At 28.9% G+C, this 20,260-nt stretch overlaps 3 protein-coding genes across 3 annotated transcripts; 1 reads left to right on the top strand and 2 right to left on the bottom strand.

Moving 5' to 3' along the window:
• Positions 1–450: 450 nt before the first annotated feature.
• Positions 451–2,240, top strand: LOC107614323 (dirigent protein 21). Its single transcript, XM_016316533.3, has 2 exons — positions 451–839; positions 1,807–2,240. The coding sequence occupies exons 1-2, from the start codon at positions 525–527 to the stop codon at positions 2,041–2,043; spliced, it is 552 nt and encodes a 183-aa protein (XP_016172019.1). The 5' UTR covers positions 451–524; the 3' UTR covers positions 2,044–2,240.
• A 619-nt stretch (positions 2,241–2,859) lies between these two features.
• Positions 2,860–7,242, bottom strand: LOC107612104 (uncharacterized). Its single transcript, XM_016313928.3, has 4 exons — positions 7,083–7,242; positions 6,162–6,243; positions 5,493–5,598; positions 2,860–3,692 (listed from the first exon to the last, which is right to left on the bottom strand). Exons 1-4 carry the CDS (start codon positions 7,240–7,242, stop codon positions 2,928–2,930), a joined length of 1,113 nt encoding a protein of 370 aa, XP_016169414.1. The 3' UTR covers positions 2,860–2,927.
• A 9,497-nt stretch (positions 7,243–16,739) lies between these two features.
• On the bottom strand, positions 16,740–18,360 carry AS2 (Lateral organ boundaries (LOB) domain family protein). The gene is made up of 2 exons (XM_016314104.3): positions 17,542–18,360; positions 16,740–16,848 (listed from the first exon to the last, which is right to left on the bottom strand). Exon 1 carries the CDS (start codon positions 18,230–18,232, stop codon positions 17,588–17,590), a length of 645 nt encoding a protein of 214 aa, XP_016169590.1. The 5' UTR covers positions 18,233–18,360; the 3' UTR covers positions 16,740–16,848; positions 17,542–17,587.
• Positions 18,361–20,260: the final 1,900 nt, after the last annotated feature.

The raw sequence follows: 20,260 nt of genomic DNA, 5'->3' as shown, positions 1-20,260 counted from the left end.
GCTGAAATTTTATGGTATCGTATCTCATTTACAGTTCATCACTTTTCATCATTTTTTATGTATCTCGTTTATACTATAAGCAAAATATATATATTTCACATATCGTATCTTATTTCGTTTACCGTATAAATAAAATATACAATATTAATTCGTTTACACTATAAACGAAATAGGACACAAAATTCAAATCAATAAAAATGATACGAATTGAATATTTTCGTAATTAAAAGTTTTCTATTTATTTAAAAAAAGTCCTGCCTATAACTCTCTTATTATTATTTTATAGACTTATATGAAGCGGTTTACGACGCACGTTTCTCCAAGTGGGAATGTTTGCCACGTGGCACGTGGGTGACAACAACAAACCACGTCTTAGCGTCTCAACTCAACTCATCTCAATCATATGAAGACGACCTCGAGATCGCCGTGGGTAAAAAAGAAATATTAAACTTAAGAATTTCTAATTGCAAAAAAGGTCCTATAAGTTTGTTCCAAATATAGCTACTTGATGAGTTACCACAAACATGGCTTCTGCTCTCAACTTCTTGCTAATAACTCTAATAATCTCTATCTCCTTCACTACCATTACCCATGGAGCGTTTTCAGAACAATCCTACATAACTTTACCCTCAGAGAAACTAACCCATCTCCACTTCTATTACCATGACATCCGAAACGACAAGAACCCAACGGTGGTGCAAATTGTGGACACACCCAAGAATGTTCCCAACGGTTTTGGGTCCATTTTTGCCATGGATGATGTTATGACTGAAGGGCCTGAGTTGACTTCCAAACAAGTTGGAAGAGCCCAGGGTTTGTTTGCTCTGGCTTCTCTGCAGGTGAAGTACTAACATAGGTTATGGTAAAATTAGCTATGGAGTCAATTATGAGAAAGAAAAGAGAGAAAGATCCTTTGTATCCAAAATGCTTTATTGATTTCACTGCTTCATCTAAGTAGTCGTTAATTTTTGTCATAGATAGTTTTACTGTTAAGGTTTTAGTTTGAGAAAACGATCAATATGGTTCTTGAATATTATTTGTCCGCATGAATTGCATAAATTCACAAAAAACCAGCCACCAAATCATTTATCATGTATATGAATATTCTTGCTGTTAAATTTATTTTTAAATTGTATAACTGATTTGGTATCTGCTTTTTGCATACATAACATTGTTGAATTAAGTATTATATTTGATGGGTTAATAGTCAAATTAGTCTTTGAAAGATAAGATATTTTTTAAATTTGTTCTTGAAAGATTTTTTCAATTAAATTGATCCTTAAAAAATTACGAATTAATCATATCTGTCATTCAGTTACTCCACTCATAATTTTCGTCAATGATTGATATGTTAACTGCTAGAGCTACATGGCACATAATATGTTCAATTAGACCTTGACTAAATATGTTTATGAAAACCTATTAATTTAGTCACTAGGTCATATTAGAAATAGAATTTTTGTAATTGAAAAAAATGGCTAAATTAATAAATTTTTATAAATATATTTGATTAATATCTAATTGGACATATCAGGTATTATATATGTTATCAATTAATGTTTTACAACATCAATTTTTGAAGAGAATTGTTAATGGAGTGATCCGAGGATAAATATGACTAATTCGCAATCTTTGAAGACTAATTTGATTAAAAAAATCTTTTAAGGATAAATTTGAAGAATGTTTTATCTTTCAAAAACTAATTTGACTATTAACCCTATATTTGATCCCAGAGAAAGATGAAATTAAATCTGAATCCATGAAAAATATCATTAAAAATGTCTGGATGTGTCTCTAAATATGCAGGATCTTGGGATGACAATGTTGACGAATTTTGCATTCACGGAAGGGATATATGCAGGGAGCACAATAAGCATGCTTGGGAGGAACCCTATCTCTGAGGAGAATAGAGAGATGCCAATAGTGGGTGGTACTGGTGTATTCAGATTTGCAAGGGGATTTGCCATTGCAAATAGTGTTATGCCTATTTCTACTCCTCAGCACTTTGTTGTAGAGTACAATATCACTCTCTCTCATCCCTAGTAACTAAAAAACAAGACAACTTCACTGAATCATCAATGAGACTTTTGTTAGAGAGAAAGTGAGAGATATTGTGTATCGGCAAAAGCTTTGGTCAATAACTGGCCAGAAAAGCTATGCTGGTGGCATGTATTTTATTAATTTTATAAATTTTGGTGTGAAATGGATACCTTAGTGAATAATACCTCACATTGAATTTAGATCATGTGAAATGAGAATATTGGTAAAGTGATAAGAGCTAAAAGTTATGTTGAATTTATAACCCTCATTATAAGTGAGTTTTGCTATTTTAATTTAAAAATGATTAATTTTATATTTTATCACTTTACTAACTTTTTCACTTTAAAGAATTTTGACCCTTTAAATCTGTTATTAATTTTTACTCTTCAAATCTATTATTAATTTTGGCCTAAAAAATGCATATTTTAAAAGATTTAGAGTCACAAGCTATACATAACCCAAACTTTAAGCTTAAAGGAAGTATGGCGAAGTTATATTTTAACAAAAATATACATTTAGAAAAAAGTTATTTCCAAGATTTAGTTATTTAAAATGTACCTCTGCTATTTACATGACTATATCTGGATGAAATTGGTATCACTCAAGATACTGTCACCTAAAAAAATCTATGAACATCAACCCTTTAGTTGTAAAAATGTTAAGCAAAATGTTATATAGGCTCCATCATTTGATATAATAGATAAATATAATATAATGAACTATAGTTGTGGTACTAAAACTAAAACTATAGTTTAAACACACAAGTAATGAGCAAATCCTTTATGATTTAATTTTCTCATATCATAACAGTTGCATAATTCTAGTTTCAATAACTTCCCTCAAGTGAACTAGAAAACATTAAAGTGCAAAGCACAAATAATCAAATATCACACCTTATATTTCAAAGGTTTTGGCTTTGTTTCTTTCTCAGCTTGATTATTGATCCCTGATTTTCTAGCTTTCACCACTTTCTCTACCATTTTACTTCCCATAAAATGTGCTCCATTTTCGTTGCCTCCACCTGCTGCAAGAGTGAACTTTTCCTTTTGTGCCCTCAAACTTTTCTGGGCTTTCTCTAAGTGGTTCCAACCACCATTATTTTTATTATTAGACACACATGGTGATGGTGACCTTGATGGTCTAACAATAGATCTTGGAATAGGATCTTGATTCTGAGTCCCTACAAGTTTAGAACCTCTAGTAGTGCTTCTTCCTCTTGTGGTTGAGCTCGCTCTTCGTTCCGTCCTAAGATTCGGCGGTGCCTCATTCGGAAGATCAAGATCAAGTACAAAATTACTTGCAATCCTTGTTGATCTCACGGATGGCGAAACGCCCCGAGTTTTAGCCTTCATCCCTAAGGACTCATTTGCTTCCATGCTCTTCTTTGGTTGCTTTTGAGGAGCAATAGAATTGGTATCAATAATGCTCTTTTTGGTGATATGATGGTGAATAATGTTGGGTAATTGCTTGTGTTCATTGTTTGTGTTAGTATTATTATTCTTAATGATGATTGTTGTTGGTCTCTGCCTATTGTGACTTGGGGTTATTGATCTCATTGGAACTTTTGCTTTTGATGAGTTGGTATGATTTGGCTTTGGTTTTGCATCAATAATTGGTTTGGATTTCAGTTGCTTCTCATCATTCCCCGCAAACTGAGTGGCCAAAAGTCAAAACAAACGGTTATCCATTTTAGTTACTTTTTACTCTAGACAAGCATGTAAGCTAGAGTAGCTAATGTACGTTCTTTCTTTTAAATAAAGAGGAAATTGATAATTTAGTTCATGAAGAATTTTGCATCAAATAAATTCGTCCTTAGTTAGCGTTTGGAAGAGAAATAGATAGTGAGACTAGTGATAGAGATTAAGAAACAGAAATTAAAATAAGTTTTAGTATTGTATTTGGTGTAAAGTAAAAAATAGAAATTGAAATAAGAATGAAATTTTAATTTAATTTGCACAAAGAGTAAAATTAGAATTAATTAATTGAAATGGGAATATTTTAAGTATAAAATGTTATTAAAATTTCAATTTCTGTCTCCAAAAATTTTAATTCCATGTGCCTTCACTTTTTAAAAGTACTAAAATATTAAAATTTTAGTACCACTCTTTAAACCAACAAACATGTCAACTTTCTTATTTTCATCTCAATACCTCAAAACAAATCTTGCCTAAAAAGTGAAAAATATTAGATAAATTTTTAAAGTTTACTCAGGTCCATCCGTTAAAGACTTCTATAGTACTTTTCATTCTTCATGAACTATAATGCATAGACACTGACACGACACGGAATACACCGACACGCGAATTTTAAAATCTTATATGACATAGATACGCATACATATAAAATATAAAGTATTTTTAAGATAAATCGTAATGATATTTTGATATTTTATTGATATTAAAATATAAATTAAAATTTTTAATTATTTTTAATGTCTTATTTTAATTATATCAAGTATTTAAAATATTTTTTTGTTTTAATAAATAATAATATATACTATATCTAAATTTATTTTAAAAATATATGTTAAGAATAAGATAGGATACGCTGACACGTGATAGTATTTAGGTGTGTCTAGGTGTGTCCGGAGAATAATTTTTTATTTTTTATTAAAGACACGGTCGGATACAGCAGACACACGTGTCGGACGAGTGTCAGTGAGTGTCGTGTCCGAAATGTGTCTGACACACGAACACGACAACTCAACGAAGTGTCTGTGCTTCATAGTTCAAGAATAATTTTATCTAACATGAGATTTCTGAAGGACTAAATATAAAAAAAAAAAAAATGATTGGATCCTCGTTTTTCATATTTGTAGTTTTGTTTTTTTTTTGTTTTTGTTTGATATATCTGTCATTATCACATTTAAATGTAGTATTTATTGAATATTTTCTACTTTTATCCTGCACACATTTATAAGCCAAATTAGCTATTAAATATTTTACACTATAAATTAGTTATTAGTTACTCTAGTTAAAATACTTTAGTGACAAATTTTGTAATTAATTCTTTATTAAGTTTCTTAATTAGTATACAAATGACTAAAATAAAAATATTATGAATGACAATGATTAGAGTAGCATAAAAGAAAATATTATACTAAAAACTATTGAAAATATATTTATATTTTCAATAAATTAAATACATAGAAAACTTGAAAAATTTTTATTACTACACTCTTAATTAAATAGCTAAATCCTTATATAATATAAATGTCTTATAATTTACATGTTTATGTAATGTCTCAATTCCATACTGATAAATCGTTCTAATCTTTTGGAAAGTTAGAAACAATTTCAATGCATTAATTTATATAAAATACACTAAATAATAATAATAATAAAAAACAACTACTAATATGAAAGAGACGGAGTGTCATAACTCACATCTCATATTATTTCTCTACTCATAATTATTTGTCATTATATTTATTTAAAAGTTGAATATCTTACCCTCGAGATAGGCTGAGAGATTGGTATCTCCTTTTGAAGGACAAGATGAGCGTTGGGTTCCATTTCAAGGGATGGAAACAAAGGAGTTGCAGGAGGTGTTTTTAACCTGTTTCATTGTATTTTAATTTGCACATATATACATCAATTATTATGAAGCAAAGACTATAATAATTAACGACTATGTTACATGGACAATAGAAATCAATCATCGATAAATCATTTGTATAAGAATGTGAATTCATCCTATATTTGTATTTACAATCAAATTTTATAAACAATAATTTCCAACTAGATTTACATATATAATCAAATTTCATAAGTAATGTAATCAAATTGGATTCACATTAAAATAAAACATACAAATAAAATTACGAAATATATTAATGGCTAATTTTAGCGATTACGATAAGTTGGACATTCTGTTGTAAAAATTTTTTGATGACTTTAATAATTAAGTATATTGCTGTATAAAATACATATCAATGTGCACAAAACAAATTTTTTTTTTTGGGTTCGTGACAAGTAAAAAGTTTTTTTTTTCTGGGACAGGGAATAAAAAGTTTTTGTATAGCAAAGTAGCAAGGATCAACAATTATGGATTAAGAAACTATTATGGAGGCCCAAACAGGCCCAAGATGAGCATAGGCCAAAAATGAAAAAGAAACATACCAATCATATTCGTTTTTGTTTGTTTCCGCTAGATACTCATATTCTTTCTTCCCAGAAGGCACTCTATAAAGTGAAAACTTTGCTGCAATAATAGTTTTCTTCCGTTAGCACTAATTAAAAGTAACCTTAAGGAAAATTTTTTTTAATTACAAAAAAAAAAAAATTCTTCTTAATACATGAAACAAAAATATTATTATCTGTTTAAGCGCTTAATGCACATAAAATTGTTATTAAAACGAGTATCTTATTAAACAAAAGTGGTTAAACATAATTCAATTCTAAATCCTGAATTCTTATTAAAGGAATATCTAAGTATCAACTGAAGAGTTAAAAGACTCTAATTCTCCTAGTCATCATAACACAGTAGTTCATTGTTATATAGAAACATTTTAGTATTACACTATTGTAATCTCTATTAACATGGATTATCTATTTACTATAAAAAAATATAACGTATTCTATCAAATTTTAGAAGTGTCAAAAGAGCAATATTATATGACTATCAAATATTATTATTTTGGGTTAGTATTTGGCCAACAATAATTTATACTCATATTTATAAAAATTTGTACACAAAAAAAAATATAGTTTACGCCTACATTTATTAGAGTTGACACACATGAGTCAGTATACTTTGCATTTATATTTTTTAAAATTTATACATATAAATTAATAAAATTTATTTATTAAAGACAATTTAATATTTGTATTAATAAAAAATGGTGCAAATTATAAAAATTGATGATCCCGAGTTTCTCGTGTCAAAATAACATAATTATTTAAGAAAGTTCACAAGTAATTTGTACATACTCAAAAAGTTCGATGGGATACAATATAGTTAATTTCAAATAAAACACACACTGTAAATTTTAGAGATTCACATATGTTAGAAGATAAGATGATTATTGAATGTATACTCACCATTATTTGAATCAAAATCATAGTCTTCAGAAGCAAATTGTAGGAGACTTGAGACACGTTCACTCTGTCTCTTCCTTAACTCCCTGAAAAGGCTGAGATCCTCTTCTCCACCTTCCCTTTCCATGCGCCCTTTGATGTTCATCGTTGACTTCTTCATCATTATTATTTTCTCTTTCAACTATTGTAACTTGTATGTAATACCAATATATGATAATAAAGATTCCTACTTAGCTTCTCTTCCTTTTTCACACAACCTTAATTTGGTTACACTCTCAGATTCTGTTTTGTTGTACTGGAGGATGCCTAGTGACACTAAAGACAATGAAGAAGAAATTCAATATAAGTACTTTATTACATTAACGTAGGAATTAGTGCCAAGTGGAACTTTAGCCGGCTATTTGATTTTTCTTTTATCTTTGTATAATGAAAGCAGCAATTTAACATTATAATTCACAAACCATTTGTATAAAAAAAAAAAAAACTTAAAATGTTGGTAAAAGATCGTTGATCATTATTCCATTGATAAAATTTGACTATTGTTACCGACATGCTGTGGCTAGCGCTAAAATAAAATATTATTAGTGATGTGCACACAGATGCTCGTTAAAATATAAAATTAAATAACTAAAATATTTTTACTGGGTGTGATTGTGTGAACCTTTAATTTGTAAATAAAAAATGTTTTTGTTTTCATTTTTCACTCACAAATGACCTAGTTGTTAGTGTTGGGCCAACTGTAAGAAGTTCTCGACCATCGGAGAGATTTCGGGGAGGAATCAAGTGAGAGAATATAAGATGAGAAGACACCACATCCAACTCAAAACCTTAAGGTGTTAAGTTAATGGGTCTCTCATCTTATAAACTCCTCACTCTTTCATGCTTTCTTTGATGTGGGACTAACTTCAACACTTCTCACACTTGCAACACTAACAGTTAGTAAAGTTTTTTTCTTTTCTTTTACATGCTATATTGATCATAACAGAATAAATTATAAAGTAGAAACATTATTATACTTTTTAATTACTAACAACTAAAAAATCAAAACAATATAAACAAATAAATACAATAAAATATGAAGGCGCTCGTAGATAGAGGATTGTCTAGGTGGTGGTGGATCTTCTCTCAAGGCTTGCATTTGCTGAGATCGTCGACCATAAGGGAGGTGGAGGGGGCATATGAAGTGTTGTTGTTGGAGGTGAGTGATTTCTTTTTTTGACTCTAGTGAGTTTGCCTCCATTCGTCGCACTCTCATTCTTTGCTAGTCTTATTGCTCTAGTGATCTACACTCACGGGATAATGGTCTCCATCATCGCAACACCATTGAATTTAGACGTAGTTTAATAGTCTGAGACTGGAGATGATGTGTTCAGTGTCATATACCCTCTCATCTTTGCGACCACCAACCACGATAGGAATAAAACGCACCATTTCCTACTTGCAAAAATAAGAAGAGGAATAATATTCACTCAACAATAAATGACAGTAGCACAATAATATTTAATAGCAGCAGAAAAATTACATAAACTAGAAAATAGAAAATAGAGATAAGTTAACACATCAAAATTTTTAACGTGAAAAACTTTCTCAATGTGAGAAGTAAAAATCACGAGTCACCAGGAAATAGCTTCGTTATGATGAAAAATAGGGTACAAGAGAGTCACAAATTACTGCACAAAATGTGCATATAATAAGCTAGTGTGAAATTTCTAACCACAACTTACCGGCAATTGCACCGAGTCGTACCAAGTAATAAACTCAAGTAAGTGAGTGTCGATCCCACGAGTATTAATGGATTAAGCAAGTAATTACTGATTAATTGTTCTAGACAAGTTGAAATGAGAGTTTTGAATTTCGCTTAGCATAAAAGATAGTAAATTAAGGACGACAAATAGTGAATGGTACGGTTGAGAAAACGGTATGAGAATAGAGTTAAGGTTTTGGAGATGTTTAAATGTCCGTATTAATATTCAATGCAACTACCTTGATCATGTAAAGATTAAGTTTATGGCAAATCCTAGGTAATTAGATTTCTATTTCTAGACAATTTAATCTCCTCTAATCCAACCAACCGTCAATTTCTTGATCAATCAATTGTATTAGAGGGTTAAGTTCAAATTCCGATTTATATGGCACACAAACCCTAAGAATTCAAAAATGATACAATTATATGTCACGTATCACATTAAGTCAAGATACGTAAGGAATTGTGAGAAAGGGTTTTAAGCTGTAATTCTAGTTATATAGCTTTTCCAAGATTCAAAAGAATTCAAATTAGATTAGAGTTATTTTTCAATACACACCAATCCATAGGATGAAGAATGAAACCAATTCTTAAACATAAATCAATACATTAATCAAGAGTAGAAGAATAAATAATTATTAATCCATTAAAGCAAACATGTAAACCCCGCGTAATTAATGGATAATTAGTCAACAAATTAGTTATTAATAAAAAAATTAGAAAACTAAATTTTATTAAATCCAAAGACATAAAAATATTAAAAATACAATTTCGACACTAATTTTAAAGATTTTGGTCAAAAATCGGACTGTTGAGACGAACTGATCGGACCGAGCCTAAACCAGACCCATGGCCCAATATATAAAACATGCAATTCAGCTCTTCTTCCCAATCATCAGATGAGAATCACGCTGAAAGGGGGTAGAGGATGAAGAAAGAACACCAAACCCTTGCTTCAATTTCAATTCACCACAACTCTCAATTCGGAGTTCCGATCTCCACACCGTTTGTGGCCATGCGACCACCGCGTCGAGCTCTACAAAACTCACTGAACAATTTGGTAAGTATCTCATTATTTCTTGCTCAGCCTTCCTCCTTATAATTTCGAAAATTAGGAGTTTGATTTTGAGAGATTATGGGATTTCGGTGCTTTAGGGTTGAATTAACTTTGGAGACTCGTTGGGTCTTGTCTCAAACGATCGTGGGTAAGGTAAGAAAACTCTAAATTCTTGTGAAAATATTGATAGCAAACCCTATATTGAATTTTTGATAATTGTGTGGAATTAGAGTGAATTATGTGGGTTGAAGACAAATTGGCAATATTGAAGGCTTGAGACTGAACCTTGGGAGCTAAGTTGATGATTGATGAGCATTTGGGGCTTGAAGATCATGAATTGAGGACCTTGGGGTATTTCGAGCTTTAGGGAGGAATCGACTAAGGTATGGTTTTGGTTTCTCGTAGATAATGTGTAATATAACATGAAAACTTAGGCTAGTTGACAGTAGGATAAGTTGAATTGGTGTATGATGCATATTAGTGGATATAGACATAAATATTGAAGTTAATGTGGTTGGTAATGAATTAAAATGAATTGGTTGGATAGGATGAGAAGTTGTGACATGTGTTTGTATATGTAGTTAAAGTTAAAAGATTGATGATTTGTTGTTGAATTTGGTGGGACAATCATGGTGAATTTGTTGAATGGGTTGTATGGTTATGAATGTTGATATGTGTGGAGCTAATGAAAGTGTGTGACATTGTGTGAGTATAATTTGTGTTGAAATGATTGTGGTGTAGTTTGAGATGGTGAAATTATTATGTATATATGTGAATATGATATTGAATTGATAAGGAAGTGTTAGAACTTTAGGTAACTAAAGGATTGATGAGTGATGGATTGGTGTTTGATGAGTTATGATATTGCTTAAAATAGTTTTAATTAGTATTTGGTTGGATTTGATTTGGAAATAAAATTTGAGTTTTGAGCTTTTGGTAAAAATAGATTTTTAATGAATTTCGACGGATCATAAGTTGAGCCTCGAATTTTGGATTTGAATAAAATTTGTTTCACATTAAAGATAATTTCAAGAGCTTTAAAACGGTATAAATTTTGTGGAAGTCGAAATTTTGTAGAAGAAATTATGGATGTTAAAAGTTAAGTGCCAAAAGCTGAATTTTCCCCAAGTTGCGAAAAACTAGAATTTTTGGTGTGCGTACACACGCACAGACCAATGAATGAGTGTGTTTGGGCTCGTGCATACGCACGAAGGGTGTGCGTACGGCGTACGCACAGGATGGGAAGGTCTCTGTTGTATGCGTACGCACACTTTAATAAAATTTGGTTGTGTGTGCGCACGCATACATGACGCATACGTATAATATTCTGTTTTACATATAAATTCTGTCTTTCACTGTTTAATTTTTTTGGCAAGCTTGTAAATTTTTGAAATTACTGTTTTGATGAAAATTTACTATTTTTAAATTATCAACTATTTTTCTGATTTTTCAAATTTTTGAAAACTTTATTTAAAGTTTATTAGTTAGGTTTTGAGTTATAAAGTAAGGTTTAGTGAGTGAAAGAAGATAAAATTGATACTGAAGGAGTTTAGAGAAGAGATAATTGATTTGATGAGATAATAAAAGTGATGAACGAGACCATTTTAAAAACAATGCAATCTTGATGAATAAGATATGATGAGATGATTGGGATATTATGAGATGATGATAAATGAATTTGATTGAGATAGATGATAATGACTAACTATGATTGAGATATATGTGATTAGATAAAATGCAGGTTATCCATTTGAAATAAGTAATACATTTACTATTTAGTGTTATATTTACAACGCATCAGGTTAAAATCCAAATCTTGACCCAACACCATTCTTTTTGACGTGGCATGCAGTATATTTTGTAGAGCCGCCAATATAATGTACAATGACCTTCCAATGCAGGATTTCTGATTTATCTTGGTATTCTTCTGTGGTAAAACAAAAAATGTTTCTGCAACATACAACAACGAAGAGAAGCATAATAATAATTACTTTATAAAAGTTTTAAATTAATTAATATTATAAATTTTAAAATAAACACAAATTTATTTATATTTTCAGTAGAACGAGTATAAAGTTGTATTGAGGAAGAGTAAAATATCAAAGATACTAGGATGCTCGTTAATGCATCCCGAAGGGAGTAAGAAGTATAACTAACTTTAGGGGTGTCCATGGATCGGATCGTATTCGCAGATCTGCGGTAAATATTTGTATCCGATTCGAAAATTGCAGATAGATTCGATCCGCAAATTGATCGGATCGGATCCGATCCGATCCGCACCATCGGATCATGGATATCTGCTCTACATCTGCGTATCCGATCCGCGGATCCGCAGATCCGCACAATAATAATTAAAAAATAAATAAATATATATATGTTTAGTATTATATTTACTTGTTTGTATGTTTTAGTTAGTAATTATTATGCATATATTGTATTATTTTATTTTTGTTATTTAAAAAGAGTTTGATTAAAAATATTTTAGGAATAAATAAGTTGAAAAGTATGAAAGAAATATTTTTATTGAAATTTTTTACATTGAAATATGATTAAAAAGAGAAGATTTAATTATACGAATATATCCGATATCCAATTCGATCCGATTCGCACGGATCGGATCCGGCACTAAAAAGTGCGGATATCATATCCGATCCGATCCGATGGAAATTGTGCGGATCGGATCGAATTTTCGGCCATATCCGATCCGATCCGATCCGCGGACACCCCTAACTAACCTTCTTTAAAAATTAACTCGCTAATGAAAATAAGAAAAAGAAACCAAAAAAAAAAAAACACTTTAAATTTTATTCCTAAATTCGAAACGTTAAACTCTATACTTAAATATAAATTATTGATATAAAATATAATGAGTAAAGAATAAAAATTTATTTAATTAATAAGAAGTGTAATACTTTTTACTTAATAAGTAACCTTTAAGGATAAGCAAAATATTAACCTTACATCAATTAATTATCTAGTTTTAACAACACATATAAATTAAAATTAGCGACGAACTTAAAAGAATTTAATTAGTAGTGGCGGTAAAAATATACAAAATAAAATTTAGATATAAATATTTTTTTGGTTTTACACAACTGACAAATGAATTTCTATATACATAACACGAAATTAAAAAAAACTGACCACTAACCAATTTAAAATTTTAAATTAAATAATATTTAAAATGATAAAAAAATAATTTTGTATACATATATTATAATTTTTAAAATAATAAAAAGATAATTTTTAATTATTTTTTTTATTTTTAATATGATTAGTATTATTTTTTTATAATTATTTTTTTATTTTTAATATGATTAGTATTATTTTTTTATGTATATATTCTTAGACAATTATTTAACTATTTATTATCTTCTATTCAATTTTAAAATCTACTTATGATGGTATTTTCTTTTGATATAAATAAATTTTTTAACCAAACTAATTACTATAATCAAGATTATTTTAATAAAAAATATTAATACAGTTTATTAGTATACATATAATATATTTTTCATCTTAAATAAATTTTTTTTAAAATCACTAATAATTTAAGTTGTATTTAATTAAATAATAAGTTTCAATTTAATTATTAACTAATTAATTAATATTATAAAGTTAATTATTACTATTTTTTTGGGAGTTGATTTATTTATTTATTTTAAATTTTTATACTAAATCAAATTTAACAAGATAATTATTATTATATGTTAATTTTAACAAAGTATTTTTAATATAAAATACAAAAAAAAACAATTTATATTTTATTTTGGAGACGAAAATAATATAATTAAGAATAAAGTATATTTTTTGTCCTTTAAATTTGACAAAAATTTTAAAAATACTTCTAAATTTTATTTTGTTTTAATTTTGTTCTAAAAGTTTTTTATTTGCATCAAATATACCGTTGACGGCTAAATTTTTTCAAAAAATTTAAGACTAATCTAACAATAATGCATGAAAATTATGCTTAATTTACTTGTGTTGAGAGTTGTTTTTATGAAATTGTTGTTGGATTGATATTAAATTTTTTGAAAAATTAGCCGTCAAAGGTATATTTGATGCAAATGAAAAATTTTTGGGACAAAATTAAACAAAAATAAAACTTAGGAATATTTTTAAAACTTTTATCAAATTTTAAAGACAAAAAATATACTTTATCCTATAATTAAACAAAGAGACAAATATATACATATATTATTATTATTATTATTATTATTATTATTATTATTATTGGGCCAAATGTCTGCCTTCCCTTTTTTTTCTAAAGATAAAAACATTTGAATTCATAACTTTTAAGTGAATATAAAAAGATTATCTCCGCTTTCTTTTCATCTTTCTTCTAGATAAATTTGTGGTTAAAATATTGATGGACTAATTAGATAATTAAAGAAAGAGATTATCTATAAAATTGTACGTAATAACGTTAATAATAATAGTACGAGAAGAACATTTAATTTTATAAAAAAATATTAGTCATGCAATCAAACTATCACATATATATTTATCTACATTTTTACCTATATTATTTCATATATTTTTCAACGAAGTTATCAATTATTAGAATAAAGAAAATTTTCGCTTAAACATAATTAATTTTTTTATAGTAGAATAATCAAATATTTTTAAAGTAACATAATTAAAATTTAATGAACACTAAATATGTATCTCTAACCTATTTGTATGCATAAAAAAAAATACATTTGATCAAATTAAGAGAAAATGTTGCTGTTGCATAATATGCAAAAAAGATATCCTTTATTATATCCTTTATTATATATAAAAAATATTTTATTATTTCCAAGAGCTGAACCTATAACTTTTTAGTTTTAGTATATGTGGTATTTATGATTTTAACTAATTTCAAATTTATTATTATTATTATTTAATTTATAAAAAATGGATTAATAGATACGTTAATATTTATTAATGCCCTAGTAGTATATACAATTTAATTAAAAAAATTAAGAAGTTTACTAATATATATCCTATTATTCTAATAATAGTCTTAGTATAAGCACTTAATTAGTTAAACCTAAAAATTAATATTACCTAAACTTTTGATAGACATGAATAAAAATTTAAAATTGAAACTTATTTGATATTGTCCGAATACAAGAACGAAAAGAAACGGATTTGACATTAACTGTCCATTCTTCAAACAATTTATTTCATTACATATTTTTCCTTTCAAAGGAGAGGGTGATGACAAGAATATAGAATAGTAATGGCAAAGGTATAAAGAGGGGACAGAGAGCATATAATTAAGGATGTAATAAAGAAGATGGATGAAAGAAATGCAATAGTAGTAGTAGGTGGTTTAAATTAAACTTTGAAAGAAATATGTACTAGTTTTGCGTGTAATGCATATTGAAGGATGAATTATATATATAGATAAGCGTGCAATGCCAAACTTCAAGAAAGAAGTGTAATATATATTGATTGATAGGAACAAGGAATAGTCATATACTGGAGTACAACATAACAAGGCAGAGAAGAACGAACAGAAGAGATGGATATAAAATTAAAAGGGTAAAAGGAATTGGTCAAGTCAGAGTCATTGAATTGAATTTCATACCCAATGGAATTAACAAATGCGTTCAGAATGAATAAGAAAGAACAGGTCCATAGTGTTGGCACTGTCTAATAAATGCAAATGCCATTGAGAATTAAACGTAGGGTATTGTCATTGTGGTTGAGTAGTTTAATTCACTCTAGACCAATTTCAAGCAACTGCTATAAATGCGCTTCTTCTCTTTTATTATTGACACCATACTTCTCTTCTCTATCTTCAACTCATTTCAAGCTATACAAGAACAACAATAAACAAATCATTATTTCATTTTAATTAGTGTTCAGGATGAACACATATTACAAGATAAATGATCATTTTTTTCACCTTTTAGTGTACCAATTACCAAATGTATGTATTGAAAGTTTAAAAGCCGGCATTTAAAAAGTTATTTTCTCTTTAAATCTTCCATGCTTCAACATACTAAAATTTTCGACCATATCATGCGTCAAGTTAGTCATCCTATAGAATATATGTGAGAATATTAAATATATAGTAAAAATAAATTAAACAATGTATAAATTTATAAAAATATTATTTGGATATTAAAATTAATTATTATGTATTTGTGTATAAATACATATATAATTTAATTTATTTTTATTATGTATTTTTTATTTTAATATATATTCTAATTTCATAGCTAATTTTGATGTACATATAATATGAATTATATATTTATAACTGTTTTAATAGGTGAATTTTAATGTGTACTTAGTATTTTTGTAAAATTTTATAAAGGGGTTTTGATTAAAAAATATCATTATTATTATACTAACCATTTCCCTGTAATACGTGCTTATAGTTAAATAGCGATACCAAGCCAATAAGTAATAGCTCAAATGGCATAGTCTCCTCATACTCAATTAAGAGGTTGCGAGTTCAAGTCTCTTATCTTTGGTAAAAAAAAATAGCGATACCAATAAAAAATAACTTAATTAAATACTAATATATAGTATAAAAAGGATATTACAACCAGCACAATAAAATTAAATTAATAAATAAATTCAAATATTATATATAGTGAGAACACCATATATATATATATATATATATATATATATATATGTGTGTGTGTGAAAGTATTTGACTATAAATGTGACATGAACTGCACTATCAATTACTCATTAGAAGAAGCGAATAAACTGTTTGCAAATTATAACTATAATAGTTTCTATGAAGCAAAATTAATAACTATAGCAAATAAAAGAAATTTTGATGACCAGCTACTTTTTGTTCATCAAGTCATGTTTCTGTAATAATATGAAAAAAAAAAAAATTAAAATTGATACTTGCGAGATTTGATGGAAGTCTAATAATCTTGACTTCAGTGTCCATCAAAAAATGGTGATTGCAGATTCGATTCTTTTTCCTCCGGCAAGTAATGTCAACACTCCTTAAAGCAGAAAGGAATATGTATATATATCATAATAAAATTCTTGAATTATATATATTGCACAAAAATAATAATGTACTATCTATATATTCTCGTAACATAATTTCAGTAAAGGATACATTAGAGTCAGAACATGTATCTCAATCAAATCGGAAGAATGATGTCACATTCGTATAAAGAGCATGTTCGATAATAACATTTTAATTCTTCACCATAATCGCTTTCATTTTCTTTTTAGTTTTCCTTAAAAAAGGTAGGGACGTTTCAGAAAGAGAAAAAAAAAAAGAAAAGTTTCTTTTTAAGAACGTTTTTAATTTCAAGTTAATTTAAACTTAAAGAATAAGTTGAACCAAATAAGTATATTAATTCTCGAATAAAACTGAGCTAATCTTGCTCCAAATTAACGAAAAATAAAACTAAGATGAACACTTCATGGCTCATAAATATTTGAGAAAGTGCATGACAACAAATTATAAGTATAAAATTGAAGAATCTCATCCCAACATTTGTAACTCCGATTTATACAACATAGCCAATGGCAGAGACAAAATATTATGTGTACCTATTTGGATATCAGTAATGATGATAATGAGGAACAATTAAAAGCAATGAACTCATAACTAAGAACAGCAGAGAAATTGAGGCACCAGCTAAAAGTAAAAAATGAAAAAAGTAGTTTCAAATTTAATTTACCTATTTCATTAATTATGTAATATCATATCATATCATATATGAAACCCTAGGAAGGGTTGTTGACGGTGCGGCGGTCGTCACCGCCGCCAGCCGGAAGCTGATTGAGCTGCCCTAAGCTAGCGGAGATGTTCATAGCCAAGAGACTAGCATCATAATTGCTCCCTCCATCAAAACTTCTTACAATCTGTTGTTGCGGAAAGAACTGATGGTGGTGGTGATGGTGATGGTGTTGGTAGTAACTATTGTTGTCGCGGGTTCCAACACCAGCAGAACCAGAATTATTGTTCTGCTGATGCTGGTATCCCACGGCACCAGATTCACTACCAACGAAGGCGTGGTTGGTGTTGATACTCAAATTTTGGTACCTAGATAGCTCCGATTTAGCGCAGTAAAGATCCACCTGGAGCTGCCGGAGCTGGTGCTGGAGGAGGGAGATGACGCCGACGCAACCATAGACCGGGTCGCGAAGGCGCATCTCCGCCTCGTACGCGAGGGAATTCACGGCGTCTTCGCGCTGGTGAGGGTGTAGATCGTTGAGAAGCTTCGTAACATTGCTTGCACCAAAGATTCTATGAACATTCGCGAACTTCTGAGGCTGATCTGGTGGGAAGTATGGTGCAAAAGCGCACTCTGGTTGGCATTTTCTTCGAAGAAATTTGCATGCTGCGCATGGTGAATTTGAAGAAGCCATGCTTCACTCCTCACTTTCTTTCTTCACTTCTTCTCTTTGTCCTTTTTTTTTGTTTTTTTTTTCTTGGTTTGTTTTTGTTCTTCTTTTTCTTTCTCTTTCTCTCTCTCATTCAAAGACCACCATTAATTTCTGTGATGCACCATCACCATGTTTGTTATTACTATATTCTTAAAAATAATATTAATTAATGCAGAAAGAGAATAGAACTGGTCAATTAATGTGTGTTAGATGGCAAAATCCAGTATTCTACGCTACACACTCTTTCCCTTTTCTTTCTTCTTTTTTTATTAATTTAATTTAATATTTTATAGTTTTATATAATTAATTAATTAATTAAATTAAAATAGTTAATTAAACAAAACCACCTTAACAGAATGTGTTTCCACTATACCACCCAACATTGCGGAGGATTTTTACATACAAAAGTAAAAAATTAATTTGATCAATTTTTAGTTAATTAATAAAGGAGAAAATATGAATATTATTAGAATAATATAAATCGGCCAGGGTTTCGTCCACTGGATTCTGTAAAAAGAATTATTTGGGAGATCCAAGAGAGTATATAAAGAGCAATGGGATTGAAGAAAAAACAAAGAGTGATGAAAACAAGGAATAGATCTGCATATATAAAACTAAATTTAAACTTTAAAGATTGAGTTTGGCACTCCAATTTCATATCTTGAGACAAAATCCTTGGTCCTTGTGTATGTTGCTGGCAGAGAAATTGAAGACAATAATAACCGCAAGAGTGAGATATATTGTAATATCACAAAGGAGGTGCTTCCGGGGACCGGGATAAAAATATTTTTTTTGAATTAAATAAAGATGAATGTTTGAAGGCACAAGACACTCCCTTTGTGTGATGAGAATGTGTGAGACTAATTCATTTGTTTAACTTTGTACACTATATATAGAGAGAGGTTTATATACAAAGAGATGAACTCAATTAATGTTTATCTTCTCATGATTCTACTTTTCTTTCATTTTCCCTTTGTGTTTAATATATATATATATATATATTTGATTTGCAATTTTCTACTTGTAATTTTCAGTTGTGTTAATTATATATAAGCTAAGTGGAAGTATATATTTCTTTGTAAAGTGTTGGATTCCCATTTTTGTGTTCTAAGCTTCGGATTTTACATAGATGATAAAGCCAAGATTGGTGGTGGTGCTAAGGCTCAGTGGGTGAATAAAATGAACATATATATATATATATATATATATATATATATATATATATATATATATATATATATAGTAGGTGGCGGAGGTTCAACAGAATTCTGAGGGAAAATATTTTAACATAAAAAAAATATGTAATAACATTTATATGAAAAAACTATAAATATAAATATTTCAAAAATTTCACTAATATGATAATAAATGAATAATTTTACCGATAAAAATTATGAAATATTTTAAAATGGTATTTTTTGAATTTTAATTGGCTTGAAACTTTTGATAATGGAATCGGCACTAAATATTTTTAAATTTTTTTCACATAACTTTACATATTATCTACCCGAAACTCAAACCCGTACCTTAATGACAGCAATTTCAAACACTTGAGTCCTTTCTCCGGCAATTCCAACGTCCACCAAAAACCTCGCCGCTTGATTCGCAACTCAACCCCGTAACAACCTTAACCAACTCAACAATTAAGCTATTCACCACAAAAACCCACAATTTCTCAACCTAGAGTTTATAGAATTGAAAAAATCCAAAGGGGATAAAGCTTCCTTATCTTAACCCACTAAAAATTGGGATAAAATCCACTTATAATTTATGCTAGAGTATCCCTAAACTACAAAAATCATAATACCTCAACATCCATAAAACCAAAAATGTGAAATTGAAGGGGATAACTGGACAAAAAATTCAGAGTTCCTTAACACAAAGTTTAGATACAAACAAAGAAAATTCCAAGACGAATGCGTGGTCACAAACGGCTCATCAATCAAAGTCCCGAATCACAAGTTATGATGATTTTTGTGATTGGGTCGGATATGAACTTTGCTAGGTTTT

The sequence above is a fragment of the Arachis ipaensis genome, chromosome B8 (genome assembly GCF_059453495.1).
Source record: "Arachis ipaensis isolate K30076 ecotype BB chromosome B8, ASM5945349v1, whole genome shotgun sequence".
Lineage (NCBI taxonomy): Eukaryota > Viridiplantae > Streptophyta > Magnoliopsida > Fabales > Fabaceae > Arachis > Arachis ipaensis.
Note: the sequence above shows the minus strand (reverse complement) of the source record. Positions and strands in the feature narration are given on the sequence as shown.

Bases quoted from the DNA above. Each gene is read 5' to 3' on its own strand.
- LOC107614323 (XM_016316533.3), top strand. From the start codon at position 525: ATGGCTTCTGCTCTCAACTTCTTGCTAATAACTCTAATAATCTCTATC. The intron at 840-1,806 runs GTGAAGTACTAA...CTAAATATGCAG, and splicing joins TTGCTCTGGCTTCTCTGCAG to GATCTTGGGATGACAATGTT.
- LOC107612104 (XM_016313928.3), bottom strand. From the start codon at position 7,242: ATGATGAAGAAGTCAACGATGAACATCAAAGGGCGCATGGAAAGGGAA. The intron at 5,599-6,161 runs GTATGTTTCTTT...ACAATGAAACAG, and splicing joins AACAAAAACGAATATGATTG to GTTAAAAACACCTCCTGCAA. The intron at 3,693-5,492 runs GTAAGATATTCA...TTGGCCACTCAG, and splicing joins TCTCTCAGCCTATCTCGAGG to TTTGCGGGGAATGATGAGAA.
- AS2 (XM_016314104.3), bottom strand. From the start codon at position 18,232: ATGGCTTCTTCAAATTCACCATGCGCAGCATGCAAATTTCTTCGAAGA.